This window comes from Daphnia carinata, chromosome 9 (assembly GCF_022539665.2).
Source record: "Daphnia carinata strain CSIRO-1 chromosome 9, CSIRO_AGI_Dcar_HiC_V3, whole genome shotgun sequence".
Taxonomy (NCBI): domain Eukaryota; kingdom Metazoa; phylum Arthropoda; class Branchiopoda; order Diplostraca; family Daphniidae; genus Daphnia; species Daphnia carinata.
The window spans coordinates 4,222,473-4,243,923 of NC_081339.1; the positions used below are offsets into that span (position 1 = coordinate 4,222,473).

The 21,451-nt window shown below is 42.6% G+C and overlaps 2 protein-coding genes and 1 long non-coding RNA gene across 5 annotated transcripts; 1 reads left to right on the forward strand and 2 right to left on the reverse strand.

Annotated features, from left to right (window-relative positions):
• Positions 1-1,809: 1,809 nt before the first annotated feature.
• On the reverse strand, positions 1,810-4,463 carry LOC130688917 (uncharacterized). Of its 3 annotated transcripts, none has more exons than XR_009421675.1 (8): positions 4,335-4,463; positions 4,158-4,273; positions 3,946-4,097; positions 3,009-3,503; positions 2,815-2,919; positions 2,613-2,746; positions 2,409-2,545; positions 1,810-2,349 (listed from the first exon to the last, which is right to left on the reverse strand). It is a non-coding gene; the product is annotated as an uncharacterized LOC130688917 (long non-coding RNA). The 3 variants fall into 3 exon arrangements; XR_009000573.2 differs by having other exon boundaries at positions 2,994-3,503; XR_009421676.1 differs by having other exon boundaries at positions 2,982-3,503.
• Positions 3,454-5,091, forward strand: LOC130688883 (dynein axonemal light chain 1-like). The gene is made up of 4 exons (XM_057511898.2): positions 3,454-4,103; positions 4,170-4,281; positions 4,346-4,526; positions 4,589-5,091. Exons 1-4 carry the CDS (start codon positions 3,952-3,954, stop codon positions 4,987-4,989), a joined length of 846 nt encoding a protein of 281 aa, XP_057367881.1. The 5' UTR covers positions 3,454-3,951; the 3' UTR covers positions 4,990-5,091.
• Positions 5,092-5,202: 111 nt separating this feature from the next.
• On the reverse strand, positions 5,203-15,273 carry LOC130688852 (serine-rich adhesin for platelets-like). Its single transcript, XM_057511858.2, has 12 exons — positions 15,155-15,273; positions 14,261-14,541; positions 13,814-14,166; positions 13,400-13,749; positions 12,640-12,758; positions 10,736-12,537; positions 10,416-10,651; positions 8,788-10,347; positions 8,577-8,720; positions 8,330-8,497; positions 7,998-8,104; positions 5,203-7,932 (listed from the first exon to the last, which is right to left on the reverse strand). Exons 1-12 carry the CDS (start codon positions 15,170-15,172, stop codon positions 7,617-7,619), a joined length of 5,454 nt encoding a protein of 1,817 aa, XP_057367841.1. The 5' UTR covers positions 15,173-15,273; the 3' UTR covers positions 5,203-7,616.
• Positions 15,274-21,451: the final 6,178 nt, after the last annotated feature.

The window sequence follows — 21,451 nt, forward strand, 5'->3', positions numbered from 1 at the left end:
CCGCTCCCTATTGTAACCGACTTTTTGTGAATGGTGAAGGCGATGGCGAAGGCAAATTGCGGTGATGTCGATGGCAAAGACAAAGACAAGGTAGGCGATAGCGATGGCAGAGACGAAGAAGGCGATGGCGAAGACGGCGATGGCAATGGCGAAGACGGCGATGGCGAAGGCGGCGATGGCGATGGCGAAGGCGGCGATGGCGATGGCGAAGGCGGCGATGGCGATGGCGATGGCGAAGGCGGCGATGGCGATGGCGAAGGCGGCGATGGCGATGGCGAAGGCGGCGATGGCGATGGCGAAGGCGGCGATGGCGAAGGCGGCGATGGCGATGGCGAAGATGGTGATGGTGGTGGCGAAGGCAAAGGCAAAGACGGCGTTAAGAAGATGACGAGCCCACGACGTAGTGGAAGACAACGATGAAACGACTATCAGGACTTTCTTTTTTATTGACCCTACGTAAATGTAACAGATGTAAAGAAATTAGATAAAAGAACAACATAAGAATTTAATACAAGAGATGGAAGAATAATTATGGTTCGCGAGGATTTTTAAAAATAATACAAGTTAAAATACGAAAACTAGCTCGAGTAATTTCCCGGGATTACTGGGACCATAATATGAAACTGACTGAAGGCAGGGAATGCTACTTCTGAAAAGTAGTCTTTCATTCAAAAGAAACCTTTCGCTAAATGCTTATCAAACATTCCATATCTTCAGTCTTCCTTCAACAAGAGCTTGTCACAAACAGTTGTCACTAAGCTTTGTTAGTTGAACGTAGATTCAAGAAGTTCCAACAAACAAATATTTAGTACAACATTAGTCACAATATTGAATACAAACTTGAAAAGGTAAATGAACTGTTTAGTTTACTAGATATATAGATGAAAAAGGCAGATATGTTCAATACTGATATCTCAGCTAGTGTGCTCAAACTTGAAACAGTTCAGCCAATCCTTTTAATTCTACTCACGATTCAATTCTACAGACTCACTGCTAAAAAATACTCAAGCACAAATTTTCCAATAATATTTCTGCTATGCTCTGAAGGAGAACTTGGAGACATTTTACCCCAGAAAAATCAGATGACTGCATTTTCCAATGCACCAGCTGAGCCTTGACTTGCTTACTATCTACGTTCAACTTATCATTGCTAGTTTACATAAGAGGCTTCCAGCTTCCTAATTCTAACAATAAAGCAAAATATTAACGCCTGGACAAAAATAATGATCGTATATCACTTACTTGTTGATGTAAATGCACAAAAGAGTAGAAAAACTCAAAATAACTACAGAGCAAAAATGATAGCATGTTTTCCTGGCTAATGGTGGACATGACAGACGACAGTAGCGCTCAAGCTTTTGGGTTTTGATGCACAGCAACCAAGGTTTTAACTCTTCATACGATAGGCATCTGGAATTTCATATACACTTGGAGTGATTGATTAGATTTTTAATTTAGGGTTCTTTACAGTTTATATGCAAATTTTCCGGAAGTGTGTCGGACGTAACGAAGAACTACAGAACTGCTAAGCACACAACGAAAGAATTCAGAGATTTATAACACCCATAAAATTTGGGAAAGCGAATTATTTTGATTACAAAAAAAAATGAAATTGGATTTTGGCCCAATATGCGAAGTTTTTTGTAGTTTCTCCTGGCACACGAATCTACTCCAAATCGTGTGAGAAACCCGTATACTGTGTGTTTGCTTAGGCGAAAGTAAGGACTGAACTAAAACTTTTTAAAATTTTTCTGCTGTATTCTTTCAAGTGTATGATGAGCAAGTTAAACAATATTGTCTCAAACCAAACATGTTTTAAACTTTTATTCTTCTTCAGTCACGGCAGATAAAATCACTGTTTCCTTCCATTAAATATATCTTTAGTTTCAATTAAATGAAATGGATTGGACTTTCACCATTTTGCCTACAAAAGCACTCAATATGTTTACTCTATCATCTTCAGATAGTCTCTTTTTCTTTCGCAGGCCATCTAAGTTAGTCAGTCATTTTCACTAGACCTGCAAAAACACAGTATTAATACTTGACATACCTTAAAAATGAAGTGTCGAGTTTATATGATAACATAGGTTTTCCAAAAAAAAATAATCTTCAGCATGCTAACAGATAAATTTTGATTGCACTGAACTTTTACTTTTGAGAACCTAAATCTTCTATAACTTGTGGTTTCTTTTCTGGTACATATTCTTCCTTAAGTCTTCATGGTGATTTCATCGGTAACACGGGTACAACAATTCAAAATAAACACTACTAGTTCATAGCAAGGCAAGAAGTTGACTAACATGTTACACTGGACCAGAACTCACCAATCTCTTCATGACTGGTAGAACACTGTAATGATTTAAGCTCAGTAATTTTCATAACACTTTTGAAAACGAGACAATACTCACCTGGCAAAAAGGTAACAATTAAGTACCTACATGGACCAGTTTGCAGGATAATAACTTGCATTTATTTTGTGGTGCAACGATGGAATCTTTTTCTGTCAATGTCACCATTTCCCATGTTATAAGCATTAATGCTGTACCTGTAAGACATTTTTAAAGTACCATCATTATTTGAACATGGAATGAAATTTTTCTTCCTTGCCTTACGTTCAGAATCAGCAGAAACCATGAAAAACCTCATAGCAAGGTCACATGGCAAAGTTACCCAATGAATGAACACAGGCTATCAAACTGCCATCTGACTTATCCATAGACATCCTGCTTGGCACCAAATTTATGAACTATCAAATAGCATAGCAATTCAAGAAATATTTTAATTATACATTTAACATAATTCTGTTTACATTACCAAACACCTACAGGTAATCCAAACCCTGAAAAACCTTTATGATGTGGCCTTTTTCAACAGAAAAACTGGAGGTCAAAGTGGTTCAATTTAAATTCTAGATAGGTTCTGAAACAAAAAGAAATGCGATTAGATAACCCACACGATTCTTGGGAGCTAAGCATTCTTACAGTAATACATACAGTGTAAAGTACAACCTTTCGAGCACGAGAAAACTTTCATGCTTAATCATGGGAGTGTAAAACGTGTATGCTGCCATGATGTGCGTCTCTTGTGGAGTTCTGGTATAAACCACCACATTTTTGCTGCTGTGTGCAACTTGCAACTTGGCTCCACTGAGCACTGACACGAACGAAAAAGTAGGCGGAGCATCTCTTTCTATCTAGGCGTTGCCAACATTGATGACGCTGAATATTTTATTTATCACTTACTAGTTGTTCTTTATATTTACGTGAACAACAAAATGCCTATTATCTTTCAATATTTATTTCATTTTTTGGATTACCATTTACCTAAGTACAATGTGTTTTCGTTAAGAAAAGTCGGGACGTACCTTAATGACTGGGAATGTGGATTGTCAGTAGATGGCAGCGCATCTCTAATGAAAATGAGAGACGATATAATATGGATGAATTTTGGATTACCTGAATTTTGGCCATCTTGAAACGTTCGACATAGTTACTTCCTACAGACTGAAAATTAAACAACAAAGAAACAATAATAAGAATACAATTGATTTGTTAAAATAAGCGACATACTGCAATGTTGTCCCCCCAAAGCCTCCTGAATCATAAATTTGATGTCATGTTCAGGAAGGAAAACATTCTGGATAGTTTACAACTTCCCAATCGATCAAACTGGTTACCAAGTGCCGTTGCCCCTAGAACTGCTACTGGGCAGCGATGAGTTTATTTGTTATTTCGTTACCTTCCATCCCCCCACGAGCTTATTGGTTGGGTTCCCGACCAACTGCTTGTATAATTTTTTAAACTTGCAAAGGCAAAACGCAAACGTGTAACGCCTACATCGTGCAATCATCGTGTACTCAGTGACCTTTTCAAGTTCTTAAATTGATAGAATAGTTGCAAGACACGCAGAGCTGGCGGGATAAAAACCGCCGGGTTTCCAACATACCTCACTATGTGGAACGCCATGTCGATGAAAGAAGCAGTGAAACAATGGGAGGCCCACACCCAGCAAAAGATCTCCACAGCAGTCGAAATTAAGCTGATAGGCATCTGTCCGTCACTCGACAAGATGGATACAGTGATGCTATCATTCATTACCTGCGAGTAAGTACTTATGAATAACAATTAGAAATTAAAACTTGTACGGAATTTAATTACTCTGTCATCTAGAAAATTATCTTTGTCGTCCAATAACATCGAACGAATCGCCAATCTGGGCAGCATGAAACACCTAAAGATCTTGTCATTGGGTCGAAACAGCATCAAATCCATCTCTGGCATAGTATTTGTTATTAAAAAGCTTGAAATTTCTGAAACATATTAAATCGTTGGTACCTTTTCTGTAGGAAGCTGTCAGCGAGACGCTGGAAGAATTATGGATCAGTTACAACCAAATCGAGAAGCTCAAAGGTATCGGAGTGATGAAGAAGTTGCGCGTGCTGACCATGTCCAATAACTTGGTTCGCGAATGGGCCGAATTCATGAGGCTGGCCGAGGTGCCTAACCTTAAAGAGCTAGTTTTCGTTGGTACGTTTTCCATAAAAACAATTGACGAACGACTTTGGAACTGATTTCTTCGAGTGTTGCAGGCAATCCGCTAGAGGAGCGATGTACCAGCGAGGGTGTTTGGCGTTCAGAGGTCGTCAGACGACTGCCCAATTTAGCCAAACTTGACGGCCAGCAATGCATGGAAACGGAGGTGAACTTGTCGGATGCTCAAACCGAATTACGACCTACGTCTGCCGAAAGCGAAGACAATGAAGAGGGTGACGCGAGGAAATTCAAGAACTCGGGTGACGAGGAAGAAGAAAATGAAGAAGAGGAAGATGAAGATGAAGTCGAAGAGGAAGAAGAAGGCGACGAAGAGGAAACGCAAGAAGAAAATCCAGAGAACTGCATTGAACCGCAAATGGAGTTGAGCGTGACTAGTAACCCAGTCACGCACTGCCTTGAACCAGTGACCGAAGAAATCGGCCTCAAAGAAGAGTAAGTAACATTTTTCTTTTTTTTTTTATTTTGTATGGATGTCTTTGGCTTTAATTCTTTTGAGCGAAGAAGAAGAATAAAAAGAAAGCGATTGTTGGAATTAAACTAATCACACACCGTGTTATATTATAATTCAACAGCAACAACGATAGTATAAAGAATTGAAGAAAAAAAAACTGGCGCTGTCATGGCAACGGCACGCACACGCACACACACTGATGGATATAAAAAAAGGAGGAGAATGATATAAGAGAGGGCAGTACAGCGTTCAGGGCAAATTGTGTAAAAGAGTCAAAGAGAGAAAAAAAAAAAAGACCTAATACAAATAGACGAGGGAATTTGCAAACTGTTTTCTTTTAAATAAAAACCCAAACCGCGAAAAATAAAAATGAAATCAGCAAAAAAAAAATATTAAATCGGATTACATTGTGAATCGAGAGGAGGTCTGTTTTTTCTTTTTTTTTTGTATACAAATATCTTTCGTCAACTAGAATTATCAGATGGTTTCTAATTTTGGTGGGTGCGTAGTTGATTGAACGCTTCATTTGCATAATTGTGGCGGTCAGGGTGTAGGAGAGTGATGGCAAAAATCACGCCACGTTTTTGCTTTTGCTTTTGCTGTACACTATCTACATGGCACACACTCTTTGCTCCGTTTGGTACATGGGGGGAAAAAACCCAGAAATGAAAGGAAAAACAAAACAGAAATTCACACGCACCAAAAGTGAGAAAAATCGATAAACACAAAAAAAAAAAAAAATTAAATTAAAACAATTTTGAATGACGTGTGGGTGACAAAAAAGACTCTTGAGGCTACGCAATCACGCACACTCACGCTCTAGAAATAGTAAGAAGAAAGTAAAATTTCCGTCAAAAATAAAAACGATTCCAAACGGTGAAATGTAGTAATCAAAAGAACATCAATGATTTCAATTCTTTACAATTATTACTTATTATTTTCTTATTAATATTATTATTATTATTATTAGAATTATTATTTCTTCGTACCGGTTTGCGTTTTTCATTGCCCTCACGCTAACAAGTTCAATATGTGCGAATGCGTCAAATAAAATTTCAACAAAAAAAAAAAATTCATCCGCCGATCGAGGTAAGAATTTTTTCTTTTAAGACGTGAGATTAAAGAGAGAAAACAAAGATTTGTTTAAAAAATAGATTAATAAATTGAGTGCCAATCATAATCGGATTGAAGTATGGTCACATAAAATATATTATTGTTATTATTTCCAAAAAAAAAAAAAAAACAAGCTAAATTATTGATATATTGGTCACGGGGATTTTCTTTTTTCTCTCTTTCATAAAAAAAAAAATCCCTTCCCTTTTTATTGTTTTGTGTTTACGTCACTATGACGGTGATTTCTACATCTCACGGGTATCTCCGCATTTGTCAAACAAATTTTAAAAAAAAAAAGATTAGCATTAAGTTTTACTGCGTACATCGTAAAAAGACGCTTTCGCTTTCGAGATTGGCTTGTTGAATCACGAAAAAAAAACGAACACTGGGATAGGTGCTGATACATTCACGTTGGCTTTGCACGCACCGGCGTTATGCTTTTGACTGTGTCGTGATGACTGACTGACGTAAAAAAAAAATGTTGTCTAGCATCTGACATAACAAAGCTATAGGTACTTCTAATATAAAAAATTCACGATAGATATAAAAAAAAAGAAAAATTCTTTGCCAATACCGTGGGTTTGAGTGGTGGCATTCACGTTCACGCACAACGAATTTCGTTTTGCAGTTTCACAAAACTATAACGAGAAGAGCAGGCCAGGTAAAGGTTCAATTTGAAAAATTCTGGATGGCTGATGAGCAGTGAAATCGATTAATCTAAATCGATGTTACTCTTTTACCCATTTGAAAGAGGAGTGAGGAGGAGCAGGGCTTTTAAGATGGTGATTGCACACGCACGGGGGCGAAAAACGTTGTGCCCGTCGAACAAAAGACGCACGCACACGAAGAAGAAAACAAAAACAAAAAGTGTACCTACAAAAAATCGCCACCTCAACCAACCAGCAAGGCGGAAATCGATTCTAGTCGTGAAAATATAGAGTGTTTATATAATATATATATAGGTCTATATCTTAAAAAGTTAAAAAAAAAAAGGGGGGGGGGGGCGAATTTTGAATTGATAATCAACAAGATCACGCTGAAACAGTTTGAATGATGAAAGCCAAACAAAACGAAAAAAAAACAAACATTGAAAACAAACAAAAATCAATCCTTTTTGTTTGTTTGATTTAAAAAAGGTGGGAGGAGATTAGGGTGTGTGTGAGGGAGGGTCAAACCCTAAAACTGAAAAAGGCACTGCCCGTTTCGTCGCGGTACTTGGTGTGAGAAACTTATACATACAGAATCGTAAGAGCATTTGTTTTTTAAAAGAGATAACATCAATCATTTTTTTTTAAAGATTTAAAAAAAAAAAAAAGATTGTTTGAGCTTCTGATTAAATGGGAAGCTGACTTTCTGGAGGGGTAGGGCGGGGGGCTTAGCGTGATTTACATAATGATTTGAGTTACCTAACTTTGCCTTTGTGTGTTTTCCTTTATTTTTTTTTTATTTTTTTTTTGGTCCGCCGCGGCTTAGATGAAAAAGCGCAAGACAGATTTGTTTCAAAAGAGACTCTGCGACGGCAGGAAGGGCGACGGAAGCGAGCAGGAGGTGGATGAGAGCGACGAGTGCGAAGTGGTGGAGACGGGCGACGCCGGAGTTAGAGCTCCTCCGCCTGCTAGCGATGGCGATTTGTGATGATGAACGTGATGATGATGATGATGAGGACTCTTGCGATTTTTATTACTCGCAAGTGACGAGCAATTATCTTGTCCGTTGGCCGACGTCGAGGCCGCCGCCGCAGCGGCCGCTGCTGCCGTCGAAGCCGATTTGTGCGTCTTCATATGGGCGCTCCGGCTCTTGACTTTGTCAAACACCCTGCAATCATAAAATGAAAAATTTGAATCAATCATTTTCAAATGAACATTAGTGCGACGGCTTACTTGTGACACACTGAACACGGATACAATTTATCGGCCAGGGAGATTGAAGGCGAAGCGTTAGATTGATGGCCTTGATAGCGTCGCGCAGTCGCTCGATTACTGGAAATCTGCAAACGCATTCAAAAATTCACATCTCAACTCTCTCTACACACACAAATGTCTAATAATAATTATCGAAATCACGCCAAATCAAATAAATGATTAGTAATTGGCCGTCATGTGATGCCTGTTAAAGTGCTCACGTTCAAACTCTCTTGTGCGCGTCATAAGAATTAATGAGAAAAACGGGAAGGGGTTAGAGGGTTGTCGTGATGTGGAACAAATCAGCTCACCGCAGGGCAGTCGGCAAACTCACAGGAGGAGAGCAGCAACATAGAGGGCGAAGAGGAAGTGGAGCAGTCTTGCGATGCGGCCGTCGCCACGACAGACGTTTGCGTTAGGCTAATCAGATCATTTTCGCTGCATCCAACGTCACGCCAATCGCAAAGACTAGTCTCATCCTAAATTTAAAAAAAAAAAAAAAAAAAAAAAAAAAGCAATTTAAACATATAAAATAAATGATTTGAAATGACGTGTTACCATCAGACTAGGACTGCATGATTGAGGGGCGGCTGTCGATCCGCCGACCATGGAACGCTTAATTGAAGCGTACTCTTGAGGCCGGCACACTTTCTTCCAGAGGTAATAAAATTGGACGCACTGGCTGGCCGTTTTCGACGGTAACTAAATACACACACGAAATTCATTTAAAATAAAGAAAGAAATACAAAAGGCACGTGATTGAGCTTACGTGTTGAGCAACTTGGGGGAAATCCTTGCCGTGTTGGAGCAAAGCGCCGTGAAAGACGGCCATCTCTTCGGGCGTCCACTTATTGAGAACGTGATGGCTGGGTGATTGAGTCAGCAAGTGCAATTTGGCAGCTTGGATATCGCCGTGAAAGTGGGTCACGACGGCCAGTACCTCTTCTTCGCTGCGTTTCGGTCCCGGCAAGGCGGGCGAACGCGACCAGGCCAGCAGACGGCCAAGCTCGGTAGATTGGCCTGCGGCTAAATTTGCGCTCCAGCAGAGGACGGCCGACTCCTTCTCTTTGTTGGCCTCTTTCTTCTTGCAACGAGGCAACGCCGCGCACTGGTGGTCCTTGCCGACGCGGACGCGGCTCTTCTGGCGCCCCCCGCTCGCCGCACAGCTGGACGGGACTTGTGGCGGACTCACCACTTTGTCCCTGACTAGATTCCAATAAAGTCCGGCTCCGTTGCGTTTCGGATTCAACATGAGGCAATGACGGCCGGCCGCCGAACTCGTCAAATTCATGGCGCTGTAAAACTGGCCGTCGTCTTTCCCTCCGCTATTGCCCTTGCCCAGCATCAACACGTCATCGGCATCGTCGCTGCGCTTGTTGCACTTCTTGCCCGTCACGGCCATCGTCTTGCGTTTTTTAACATCGCCCGTCTCAGCGTCGGTGGCGTTGCTCTTCTTGGCTCTCGACGGCCGGCTCTTCTTCACCTTGACGGGCTTGAGCAGTACGGGCGACGATTGCTGCTGTTGATCCATCTGGTCCGACGGCTGCTCTTGTTCCTGGATCAGCTGCGGAAGAGCCTCAGTGGCGACGGCCGTCAAATCGGCCGCGTGGTCCCAGCCGCCTCCTCCGCCACCGCTCTCCATGTTGTACAAAACGCTGTTGGCGCAGTCGATCATGAAATTGCTTTGATTGTGGGCCGAGAAACCCGACGTGGAATAGAATCCGACAGCGTCCTGTTGTTGTTGTTGAGGCTGGAAGCGCTGCATGTGCGGAAGAGAGGAGCACGTGACGGATGGACTGACGGGCGATGGCGAGGGCGTGTACGGCGAAGCATCGACGCCCGGCATCAACATCGACTGATATCCTCCTCCGCCACCGGAGCACGTATCGACGCTGCTGCTGTTGTGCGTGTAATCCGGCTGATGGCCATGTTGCTGGTACTGATGCTGGACGTAATGCTGCGGCGAGCAGAGCGACGATAGCGGCGTCGATGGCGACGGATCGAAGCCGAAGGCGGCGCTCACCAGTCCAGCAACGACACCTACACTCGTCTCGTGCTGGTGGTAGACGTAGCCTCCGTCAGAGTGATGCTGAAATCCGCTTCCGGCATCGTGTCCGTACATGCCGGACGAATCGACCACGACCGACTCGTTGACGTGATCTGCGGCGCTGCTGGCCAAATATTGCGACAGGTCAGAGTACTGCCCGACACCATTTTGGCCGTGCTGTTGCTGATTGTGATTGCCACCGCCGTTGCCGCTGTCCATGTACGATTGCAAATCCAAGCTGCTAATATCCGACAGCAGCGCCGAAGCGGCAGCCGCCGAAACCTGGAAAATGTATCTCTACGTTAATAAACTTAAACAATGTTCGAAATTCCAGCAATGTTACAACGAACCTGATGGAAAACGGAATCGTCCAGCAGAGGGACTTCGCTTAGAGCAGACGACGATGAAGAGGATGTCGAGAAGAAATTTTCACCGTGATGATTGTGGTGGTGGTGATGATGGTGATGATGCAAATTGTGCAATCCGGAAGCGCCTTCGTTACTTGCCGGATCGTCATCAGGTATGGCATCCATATCACCTTCCAAGGCCCTGTGCAGGCTGACTGGGCTCAGGGCTAAAAGTGATCCTTTTTTTTTTTTTTTTTTTTTTTTTTTTTTAAATGAAATAAATTAATTACTAAATTCACATTTAATTCAAATTAATGCATTACCTTCGAAATAGCCTTCGGGCTCTAATTTGGGGACGAGCGGCTGTTGCGATTGGACATCCATCGATTCCCTTTGATCCTCTTCTAGGACGTCCATCAACATGACGGACGCTTCCGGCGCTGGATTGACTGATTGTACTGAGATGGGTAAGGCATGAGAATGTTGTTGTTGCTCTTGCTGGACAACAACAACCGAACTGCTGGTCGACGATGACGAAGTGGACGCCGTAGCGACGACGGACGTCGTACCTGAAGTAGAAGCCGAGGACGAACAGGTCGGTGCAGACGACGAAGGATTATTGGCCGCCATATTATTCCGGCGCTGGATGATTTTCTCTTCGATGAGCGCCCGGACCGAGACGGACGCCGTCAACAGCGGCGGAGTGTTGGGATCTTTCTTACTCTCGCCCGGTTTTTTCCCGCTTCCGCCGCCGCTTCCGCCTCCTCCTCCGCCCGAATTGCCATTGCTACCCCCTCCGCCGGATCCGTTTGCCGATCCGCTGGCTGCGCTACACTCGGCCTCCTTCTTCAAGAACCCGCCGTGCAAACGCATGTGGCCGTTAAGGGCCGGCGTGTTCTTGAACCGCCTCTGACAAACGTTGCATTCGACCGGACGGCCGGAAACGCCTCCATTGGCCGCCGACGGGTCCCCTACAGGGGGGGCCGATGCATTGGACGCTGTCGTCGATTGACCCGACGCTTGATTCGGGTCGCCACTGTTGGCCGTCGAAGGCGGGGGAGACGTCCATTTGACCTTATTGTTGGCCTTCTTGGCTTTGGCCGTGGCCGGGCCGGAAGAGGCGTGATGCGAAGCCTGGGCGGGTTTGTGCTGGATGTGCTGTTGCTGCTCTTCCTGCATCAACCTGTGCTGCTCCTGCGTCTGCCGCATTATCTCCTGGATGAGTTCCAGCTGCTGCGTCGTCAGGCCGTCGTTATTGGCTGCGATGCTGGAATCCGGCGCAATCTTCTTCGAATTGCCATTATTCTTGGTAGCTCCCGACGCGGCCTTGCCATTCGGAGCGTGTGGCATTTTCGATCCTTTCGCCTTCTTCGTTGATTTGACGACGACGACACCAGCAGACGCGGCCATCGACGGAGACGAGGCAATTTTGACATTCGTTCCAGCACCGTCGACCTTGTTACTTGACTTGTCTGCTATTTTCACGCCGGCTGCATTTGTTCCAGGCTTCTTGGAGCCTCCCTTCGAAGGCGACACGCTTTCGGCCGGTGCCGATGTCCAGGTGACCTGCGCTTGATGGCCGTCGACCTGATTCTCGGCCGGCAGGTAACGATCGCCGTTGGCCGTGCCGGCAGGGACGGGACCGTACTGCGCGGCGCACGAATCCAGCGAGATGATGGAATCGTGGCCGGACGTTGCGGCCGAACTGGTCACCCATCCGGCGAATTGCTGGCCGTTTTCCGGCGTCTGATTCACCTGGAAATGGCCACCGTTTGCGCCGCTGGATGCCGCCGAGCTGCCGTTGCTGCCCGGCGCCGGATAGTGCGTCGGTCCGGCCGTAGGCGTGGGCATCACAAGACCGGGCGATCCGCCGCTCAGTTCGCTGATAAAGAGGCCAGCATTGGACGACGCCGATGAGGCCGATCTCGAAGGCAACGAAGAAGCCAGTCCGGCCGTCGGACTCGTCGGCTGCTGGATCGTCCCGGCAAGGGCTAAGCTGCCCGGCGGCGCGTGGTGATTGTCCTGGTGTCGACGCAACGATCGGGCATCGCAATAAGATTTGCCGCAGCCATCTGCCCGGCATTCGAATGGCTTCTTCTCTCGGTGCGTTATCAAATGTCCGTTCCTATTTTGTTTTTAATTGATTTAAAAAAATAGAATAAAAAAAAAGAAAAGAAAAGTGGGGTTTCATATTTCAAGAAAATGCGATTCGAATGGAAAGACTTACAAGTGATCCTGGCGTTTGAAGGCTTTGCCGCACAACTGGCAGGAGAATCGGCGCTCGTCGCTGTGCGTCAGTTTGTGCTTGGCCAGCGCCGACGTGCTGGTAAACACTTTGCTGCACATCTGCGAAAATTTTGCATTTCATTATTTAAAACAGCTTCATGAATCAAAAAAACAAAAAAGAAAAGAAAATGAATTTCAAAATTTCAAATGAGCGCGAGAAAGAGCAATCCGTCTAAAAACGGAATAAGTCGAGCAAGAGAGAGAGAGAGAGAGAGGGGGAGGAGGAAAAATGAGTGGAATTCCGGAAGCCACTGTTTTTCAATACTTTTGTGGACGAATCACCAATAGTACACGAGGAGGAGGGGGAGAGATGTATGTGAACCATACAACATGGGAAAATGTCGTCGAGAATTCCGGAAATCCGGAAGAAAAAAATAAATCTTTAAAAATCCCAATCTCCCCCCCCCCCCCACCTCCTATTGTCTCAAATAAAGACGAACATTTCTAAATAGTCGATAGGAGAAAAAAAAAAAAAAAAACAAAAAAAAAGGTAAGCATGAAATTCCCGCGTGAAGAAACGCGTACGGGGCAAAGGAATGGTGGAAATCAATCACAAAACATTTGGAGAATTCCGAACGCCGGATGGAAAGAAACAAAAAGTTCGGCTCCGGAACAGTCGGGTAGAAAAAAACCAAGAAAAGGCCGGGGTGGGTTAGGGAATGGGGGAGGGGTGGTGGATAGGCGACGGACGAAGTTCTTACTTTGTCACTTACTGAGCAGGGCTGCGGCGGTTGCGGCAGCGGCTGCTGCGGTTGCAGTTGTCGTGTCGAACCGCCTGAAGACGAAGGCGACGGCGTCGATGGAGGGGACGACAACAATCCACTGGCACTGGCAATCAGTTGGCCGTCTTCGGGACAGCAGCAGCTGCTGTTGCTATTACTACTACTACTACTGCTGCTACTGCTGCTACTGCTTATGCTGCTGCTGCTGCTCCGGCTATTGCCCGACGAACCTCCACCACCGCCGCCCAGCAGCAGCTGTTTAGGAGACAACGGGAAATCGACTGTGCAACAATTTTGAACGTCCAATTCCAGCAGATCAGTGCCGCCACCTATTATTATGTCATTTAAATTGTAAGTTTTTGGAACGTTTTTGATGAATCAATGAAAACGTACTCGAATGGTGGAGGTTGGGATTGCCCAGCAGGACGTCCAGGTTGTTGCTGACGTCGTGTTGGTGGTGGTGATGATTCTGATGCAGGTGGCTGGCCTGTCCGCTAGCGCAACAACTAGCGGCCGCGGCGGCGGCGGCTTCGAAAAAAACGGACTCGTCCCAATCGTCACTGCCGCCACCGCACTCGCCTCCTCCTCCTGCGCCTCCTGCGCCGCTATTGTCACTTCCTTCTTCTCCGATCGTCTCCACTTTACATACTTCGACGCTCAAATCGGCCAGCCAATTGTTATTACTGCCATTGCTACTACACCGGCTGACATCCCCTACACCGGCCACCAGATGCCTCCTCTCTTCCCTGTTCAATTCCAATTTCCTTTTTTTTTTTTCATTTCAAAAAAAAAAAAAAAATTATTTCAATCGAAAAATCAAAAGATAAATGGAAACCTTACGATGCGTGAGTGGCTGAATGGTCGCCATAGCAACCGACCAGTTGAAGAGCAGACGACTCCGTGGCAACAGGCGAGGACAGGAGTAATTCGGTAGGTAAAACAACGACGCCGTTGGTGGGCCCACCGCCGCCAGGTGATGCGTTAATGGCCTGCGACGCGCTGTGATTGTTGCTAGTGCTCGACGCTGAGGCGAACAGGGCGAATTCGGATGAAGGCGAAGGCGGTAGCAACATCGACAGGGGACGTCTGACAGCCAACGATGACGACAGTTCCGAAACGCTCTACACATTTGAAAGAGTAGACAACAAAAACGGAAACGCATCAAATTAAATTCCAGCATGTCATGGACGAGTTTTAAATCAAATAAAAGACGAACACGGTGAGTGGAGAGATTAGCGAAACTTTTAGCGAAACTTTTAGCGAAAAAAGAAGAAAAAATCATTAATTTTAATCAGAGAGATTTATTTTTATTTTCAGGACGGCGTCATCTTCCGCTTTTTTTTTCACTGGAGAAAAAAAGAACAGACACTCGACTCTTTTTTTTTTTTTTTTTTTTTTATCGTCCTCCATTTTTCCTTGACATCCGTACTGGCATTATTGCGATATTACTCGGAAGTATGAACGGAAAAAAAAAAAAAAAAGGGAACGAGGAGGAGCTTAAAGTTTTCATGAATCATAAAAGTAACGCCCGACCCTTAATCTCCTTTGTTTCCTTTCTTTTCAAAAACCCTTTTCTTCTTCTTTTTTTTTTTTTAATTGACACAAAAGAAGATAGACAGCCAAAATAAAAATAACGCGCTTCTTTTTTTTTTTTTTTTTTTTTTAACACAACAATCATAAATTTGTTTGTTTTTTTTTAATAGTTTTTTTTTTTTTTTAAAGAAGGTTCATTACCGCATCGATCGCCGTCATGGCGCATGGTAGGCTCCGGCGGCTCCGCTGATGGCGCTGTCCCGGCAGTGTCTACTACCCCACTGTCAGTCAAAATCCAAACCTCTTCTTTTGTACTTTTCTATATAAAATAAAATAAAAAAATAATAGAACAGTATTAGTTTTGAAATTCAATTGTTATCTTTAAAAAATAAATTGAAAGGAAAAAAAACGGGCCACACCATCGAGTCATGACGTAATGGCCGTGTAAACGTGTATCGTTGGTGGCTCGTCAATGTTTTTGCACAAAAACAAGGACCAAAAGAGCTGCTGGGCGCTAATCAAGCAAAACAAAAGGCAAGAACAAATGGACGTGATATTTTTTTGCTTCACTCTTTTTAGCTCCACCTTCTTCTTGATTGTTCGTTGCGTGTTCTGTTTTGGCTACGCTCTTTCACCGTTGTGTATTGATTAGCCCCCCGGAAAAAAAAAAAAAAGAAGAACGGTCGACTCAACTGGCAGCCCCCAAAAACAAATAATAAAAACATGGGGCAGCGTACGCATATACAGAAAGAAAAAAGAAATCAATACCGTTGTACCACTTTACGTGAAATTGTAATAACCGCACGTTATTGCCATAGTTTGCCTATTAAGCACTCGGTCGTTGATGAGCTACGCATTCAAACAATCGATCGTCTAACTCCCCCCCCCCCCCCCCCTTTTCTTAAATTCAGAAAAAGAAAATGAAAGACCAACAAAAGATGATCGTAATGTTTCATCGCTTTTAAAGCATGGGGCTCTGGCCTTTCTTTGTGTGTAATCATGGAGAATGGACGCCGAAAAGCGGCGTCCAAAGTGTCGGTGCGTGCCAATGCAGCGTGTCACGGCGGCTTTGAACAAGACAACAACAATAAAAAAAAAGAGGGGGTCCCAAATGAAAAATTATGATTTCAAAAAAAAAAAAAAAAAAAAAATTTTGTTTCAAAAAGTTTAATGACTTTCTGAAACGACCGAACAAAAGATAGATACAAAAAAAAAAATGGTTTCCAAGATGGCGACTAATGTTCCAGGAAGCGCGCAAGCAAAGAAACATTTTTTTTTTTTTTCAAATTTATTTTTAAAGTAAAAAATAATTTTGAAGCAAAGCCTCAAATCATTTTTTGTTTTCTACAAGAGAAAAACGCGTCTATTTTAAGAATGCCGTTTGCCCTCCCAACTCCCACTGTTACGACCGCTCTCTTAAATGATTTAACTTTGATATCGATCGTTAACTCGAATCGATTGTCAATAGTTTGAACAATAAGAATTTTCGTTTCGAAAAAAGAAAAAAACTTACTCATCTGATTGTAATGCCACGATATCAGAAAAAAAAAAGACATTGTGTGTGTGTGTGTGTGTGTGTGTGGAATGTCCTTAACGCGACCCTATACCTTTACGTGACGAGCCAACAAGGAAACAAAAAGGGAACAAACTGTTGACGAAAGAAAAAATATCGGGAATAATCCGGATTTGTCCGGAACTTGAAAACCCACAAAAAAGAAAGTGACGGCCATTCCAGGCAAAACTTTTTTTTTTTTTTTTGAGATGGAACATTTTCGAATCGATAAGAGAAAAACAACAAAAGAATCCTCTCCACCCCGAAGAGATGAAAATAACAATATTATATGTAGAGGTCTCTTTATTTCTAATATATTATTTTTCTTCTTTTTTTTTTTGATGAAAATAAAAAGGAATGCGTGTTTTTGCCGCTCATCCATCACGCGGGATTTTTCCAGTATGGCGGGTCCTTGGCAGGCTCCTTATACCATTATGCGCGCTGAATAACACATAAACATTCAGAGTGTGTGTGTGTGTTTGTAAAGGAGACGAGTGCAGCAAAGAGGAAGGGATTCTAATTGGATCACAGTTCAAAATCTAATTGGAAAAGATGCTATGAGAAACGACGCTGCAAAATATAAAGCGCAACGACATTTTATCTTCGTGCAAATTTAAATTTTTTTTTTTTTAAAGAAAAGTGACCCCCCCCCCCCCCCCCCAGAAATAGCTGATTTATACGAACTAGAAAAGATTAATCTCTCTTTTTCTTTTGGCTGTTTGTGTGTGTGTCTCTCTTTCTTTTTTTGAAAAAATGTTGAGGTTGCGGGAACGTTGCCAAACGTGACGCTTGTTTTTATACACTTCCGAAAATTTTTGACTTTTTGTTTTTCTCTTTTTTTTTTTCATTTTAGCGCCAAGGTAATAAGACAGCATTGCCAACTCTCCTTTTTTTATATCTCCTTCCAAATGCCCTTGCTCCGCTAACCCTCTAGAAAAAAAAAAAAAAATTCATTAAGCAAAAACCTTACACGCACTTTTCATTCGCCGTTCGAATTTGGCGCGCTCTCTACCGATATGCCAGGTTGCAAATAACAAAAAAAAATTGCCACCATGTTTCAAAATCAAACTGTCAAAACACGTCCCTTCCCTTTCCCACCCTCGTTTCAAGAAGACGTCCGCCATTTTTAAACGTCCCTTTCGCGTTCTGCATAGACGTCCGTTTCGAAAACGCACGACACAATCCTTTCATTTTCAGGACCCAATAAAAACAAAACAAGGAAATATAGTTCCGGTCCCTTTAACCTCCGCCGAGTTTGGCCCTTAAAAGACGAGAAAATGGCAACAATAAAAAAAAAAAAAAAAAAATAGAGAACCCAAAATGGATGGAATGGAACAACAGTATGCTTGAGATGCGTGGGAGGAGGATGGAAGTAATAGGCGGTTCTATGTTCTTCTTCTTTTATGATCTCGTGTAACATTTTCGTTGTGTTGGCCCACTTTTTTGTTTCGTATTTTTCTCTTTCAGAGTGCGTCCATGTTTTATTGAGCTCTCTTCTTTTTGGTTAGTCCATGTAAAACGATTGTTTTGCCCTTCTTCTCTTCGTTCTGCGTTGCGTGTTGCCCCTTTTTCATCATTTCTTTTCCCATTCCGTTCCGTATACCCACGCAAATGCGCGCACACACACACAAACACGTACAAGACAAAAAAAAAAAAAAAAAGAAGAGAGAAAGAGAGAGAAATAGAATAAAACAAAACAAAACAAAAAATGAGCGCCAGAGTTTAAAATTAGAGTTTTGCTGGAACGGAGACAAGTTTTTTTTTTTTCTGTTCCATTGGATGATGACGACTCGACACGACATGGGACACGAACGATACCGACAGCGCCATCTTTTTCTATCCACCGTGTCTCGCAACGTGTCTTCATTTGTTTGTTTTGTTTCTTTTTTAAAACAATTACTTGGCTAATTAATAGAAACTAACCGCAAAAATATGCAATTCGATATCCAAATTTTTATAAACGTCAAAATTCAATGATTTCCCTAGGAAAAGTGGCCGGCATCAGTTCTGCCACCTGTCGGCGTGAATTGGCGTGATGAGTCAAAATCCAGAAGGGAAAAAAAACTCAATCTGAGAAGATTCTCTTTTACATCTTCACTTCCAGTCCAAAAGTAAAGAAGAAGAAGAAAAAAAAATCCTTCAGATGTCGTGAAGAAGAAAACACAGCGGGCAAAGAACGTGACGGATGCCGAGCAGATGCGAACGCCATTAAAATTGTTCCATTCCTCCCCTTCCCCAAAGAGTCGAATAAAAACACACGCAAGTAAAAAGAAAAGCGAGGAATTAGTTAGAAGAGGTGATTGCATTCAATTCTATTTTCAACACCCTTTTTTTTTTCTTTTTCTTTAAAGAGACTCTGCAACTTCCACAGAGACTCTTCCCAATCTTTATTCTCTCAGCTGTCAGCAGTCTACAACTTCCAGTTTTAAAAGAACAGGGGGGGTTGGAGATCTTTCCGTTTCAAACAATGTGCGTTTTTTTTTTTTTTTTTGAATTGCGGTTCTTTTCTTCCATTTTTTTTTTAAGAGTCAATCACGTAAGAAAACGGAAAAAATCCATCGGCGCTAGAATGATGGATGAATTGCGTGATTTCGTCTATTCCGTACCCATTTTCTTTTTTAAATAAATAAAAAAAATGGCTTTTATAACTCGAAATATCATCATTGAATCTAAAATGAATTAGGACGGGAAAAAATAAAAACACACACCCCCAAGAAGTTTCGGGTTCCCGACCGAGTAGGGCAGAAAAGAAAAGAAAAAAAAATAAATCCAAGCAAACGACAGTTTTCTCGTGATGGATCGTCGTCAAACATTCCCCCCCCATTCTTATCCTCTCTTCGTGGCCATAATCCCCACCCTCCCATGACACAAAAAATGTATCAAAGTTGATTGAATATACTCAACGACCTAATTCTTTTTTTTTTTTTGCTTCTCCTACTTTAAATGAATCGGGGGCAATTCTGTTTCGAGAAATATTCACGTTCAAAAACCGCAAATTGATGTCCGCTTGCGAAGACCAATTCCAAAGAATTTTCTTTTAAAGAGCAAAAATGCCGAACGCAAAAAATATAAAAAAAAAAACACGGACATAAAATTTAAAATAAAAAAAAAAATACTCTCGAACGGAAATAGAAAAGACGGCCATCTTTTTCTAGTCTTTTCTCCCTCGCCTTTCTTTTCACTATTTCTCTTTGATCGTTTCGTTTATTCCCTACTTTTTTTTTTCTCTTTCGTTTTCTTGGCCTTCTTCTTCTTCTTCTTTTTCACTCCATTTATCTTTTTTTTTCTTCATCGTGCGGCTTCCTGCTGCTGCCGCCGCTGCTGCCGCCGCTTCGCGCACGCGGCTCACGCGCGTGCGTGTGCGCGTGTATTTTTAGGGTGACGGCGGCGTCGTCGCCGTCGTTGGAGGTTCCAATTGTCTTTCGGAAAAAAAAAGAAGAGGCTGGGAGAAAAAAAAAAAACTTTTTTTTTGCTTTCTGACGTCAGCCAACACACACCAGAGGAAATGATGAACTAGTTACCTCCTCCTCCCACATTAACTTGCGCTCGATATTCCCGCACGGGATGTGAATTTTTTGTTTTCCCCATTCAATAACGACGCATATATTGTTTGTATATATCTTTTTAATATTTAAAAAAAAAAAACATGAAAGGAATGCCTAGCGTCGGAATAATAAAAAAAAATGTGTACACGGAAATGAAAAGGTCCGTTCGCCCCTCCCTTTTCGAATGGCCTTTTGTTTCCGACAGAATTTCAATCCTAGTGGATCTCTTCACACATTTCCTCGTTTTGTCCTTTTTATTTTTATTGATTGATCAGTATAACTATTTTTCACCCCGCCTACTTCCGCACATCCGGTCCATCATATCGGAACCGCAAAAAAAAAAGAAAAAAAAAAGAAATGAATATCAACCGGGTGATGAAATTCCCCGTTTCCGTCTTCCGGCTCATCTTCAGAAATAAAGAATGTCACGCGGGTATTTCTTTTCAAACGATACGCGATAAGACAAAAAAAAATGGATAAACGAAATAGCCCCGAAAAAAAAAAAACTCTTGTGTAAAAACCACTACCCACATGGAGGTGGTGAGCTGTATACATGTGCTCGGCATGTACACGACGAGTATAAACAATTGATTGTAGGCGCCGTGAATCCACATTCCCGTTCAAATTGTGAAGAAAAGAGAACCTTCTTTTTACGTTGTTACATTCGAATGCTCCAACCACACCGTTCAAAATCGAAAGAGAAAAAAAAAAAGAGTGTAAATATCATCATCTGTTCTTTTCTTCTTTAAAAGGTGAGTGTGTGTATACCGTGTGGATACGGTGCACGATCAAAGATGGACACTCACGTTCCTTTTTTTTTTCTTTTTCACTGGCCATAATAGAAAAAAAACTGGTTCTGTTCCGTCCGTGTTTGTTTACACAAACCCGAAGACGAGGAGGAGGAGGAGCAAAAAAAAAAAAAAGGTTGGCGGACTAGTATACACACACACTAATGTACGCAACAAAACGCGGGAATCCGGAAGGAGGGCACAGGGTGGGAGTCGTGTGAACAACAACAAACCATCACCTCTGCTCACGCAATCTCGTTCAAAAATCTACACGCCTCCCCCCTCCCCCCTGTTTTACTTTCCAATAATTTTTTTTTTTTCGAATTAAAAAGAATTTTGATGGCTGCTGTTTGTTTGATTCGATTTTAATGGAAGGTGGACGTCAGACGCATTTGGGCATATCGATCATGTTTAGATTAGTACATTAGTGGTGTGTACAGTACGTAGGAAACATGGCGACCAAGGTCTCACCGGTGTAATTATGCAAATCACGATCGATTACGGAAATGGAAGGGAAAATTTTTATTCCAAAACGGGCAGATCATTCGAACGCTTTCATTCAATTACACCAACATGAAAAACTACCCTGTTTTTTTTTTTCATTTATATTTAA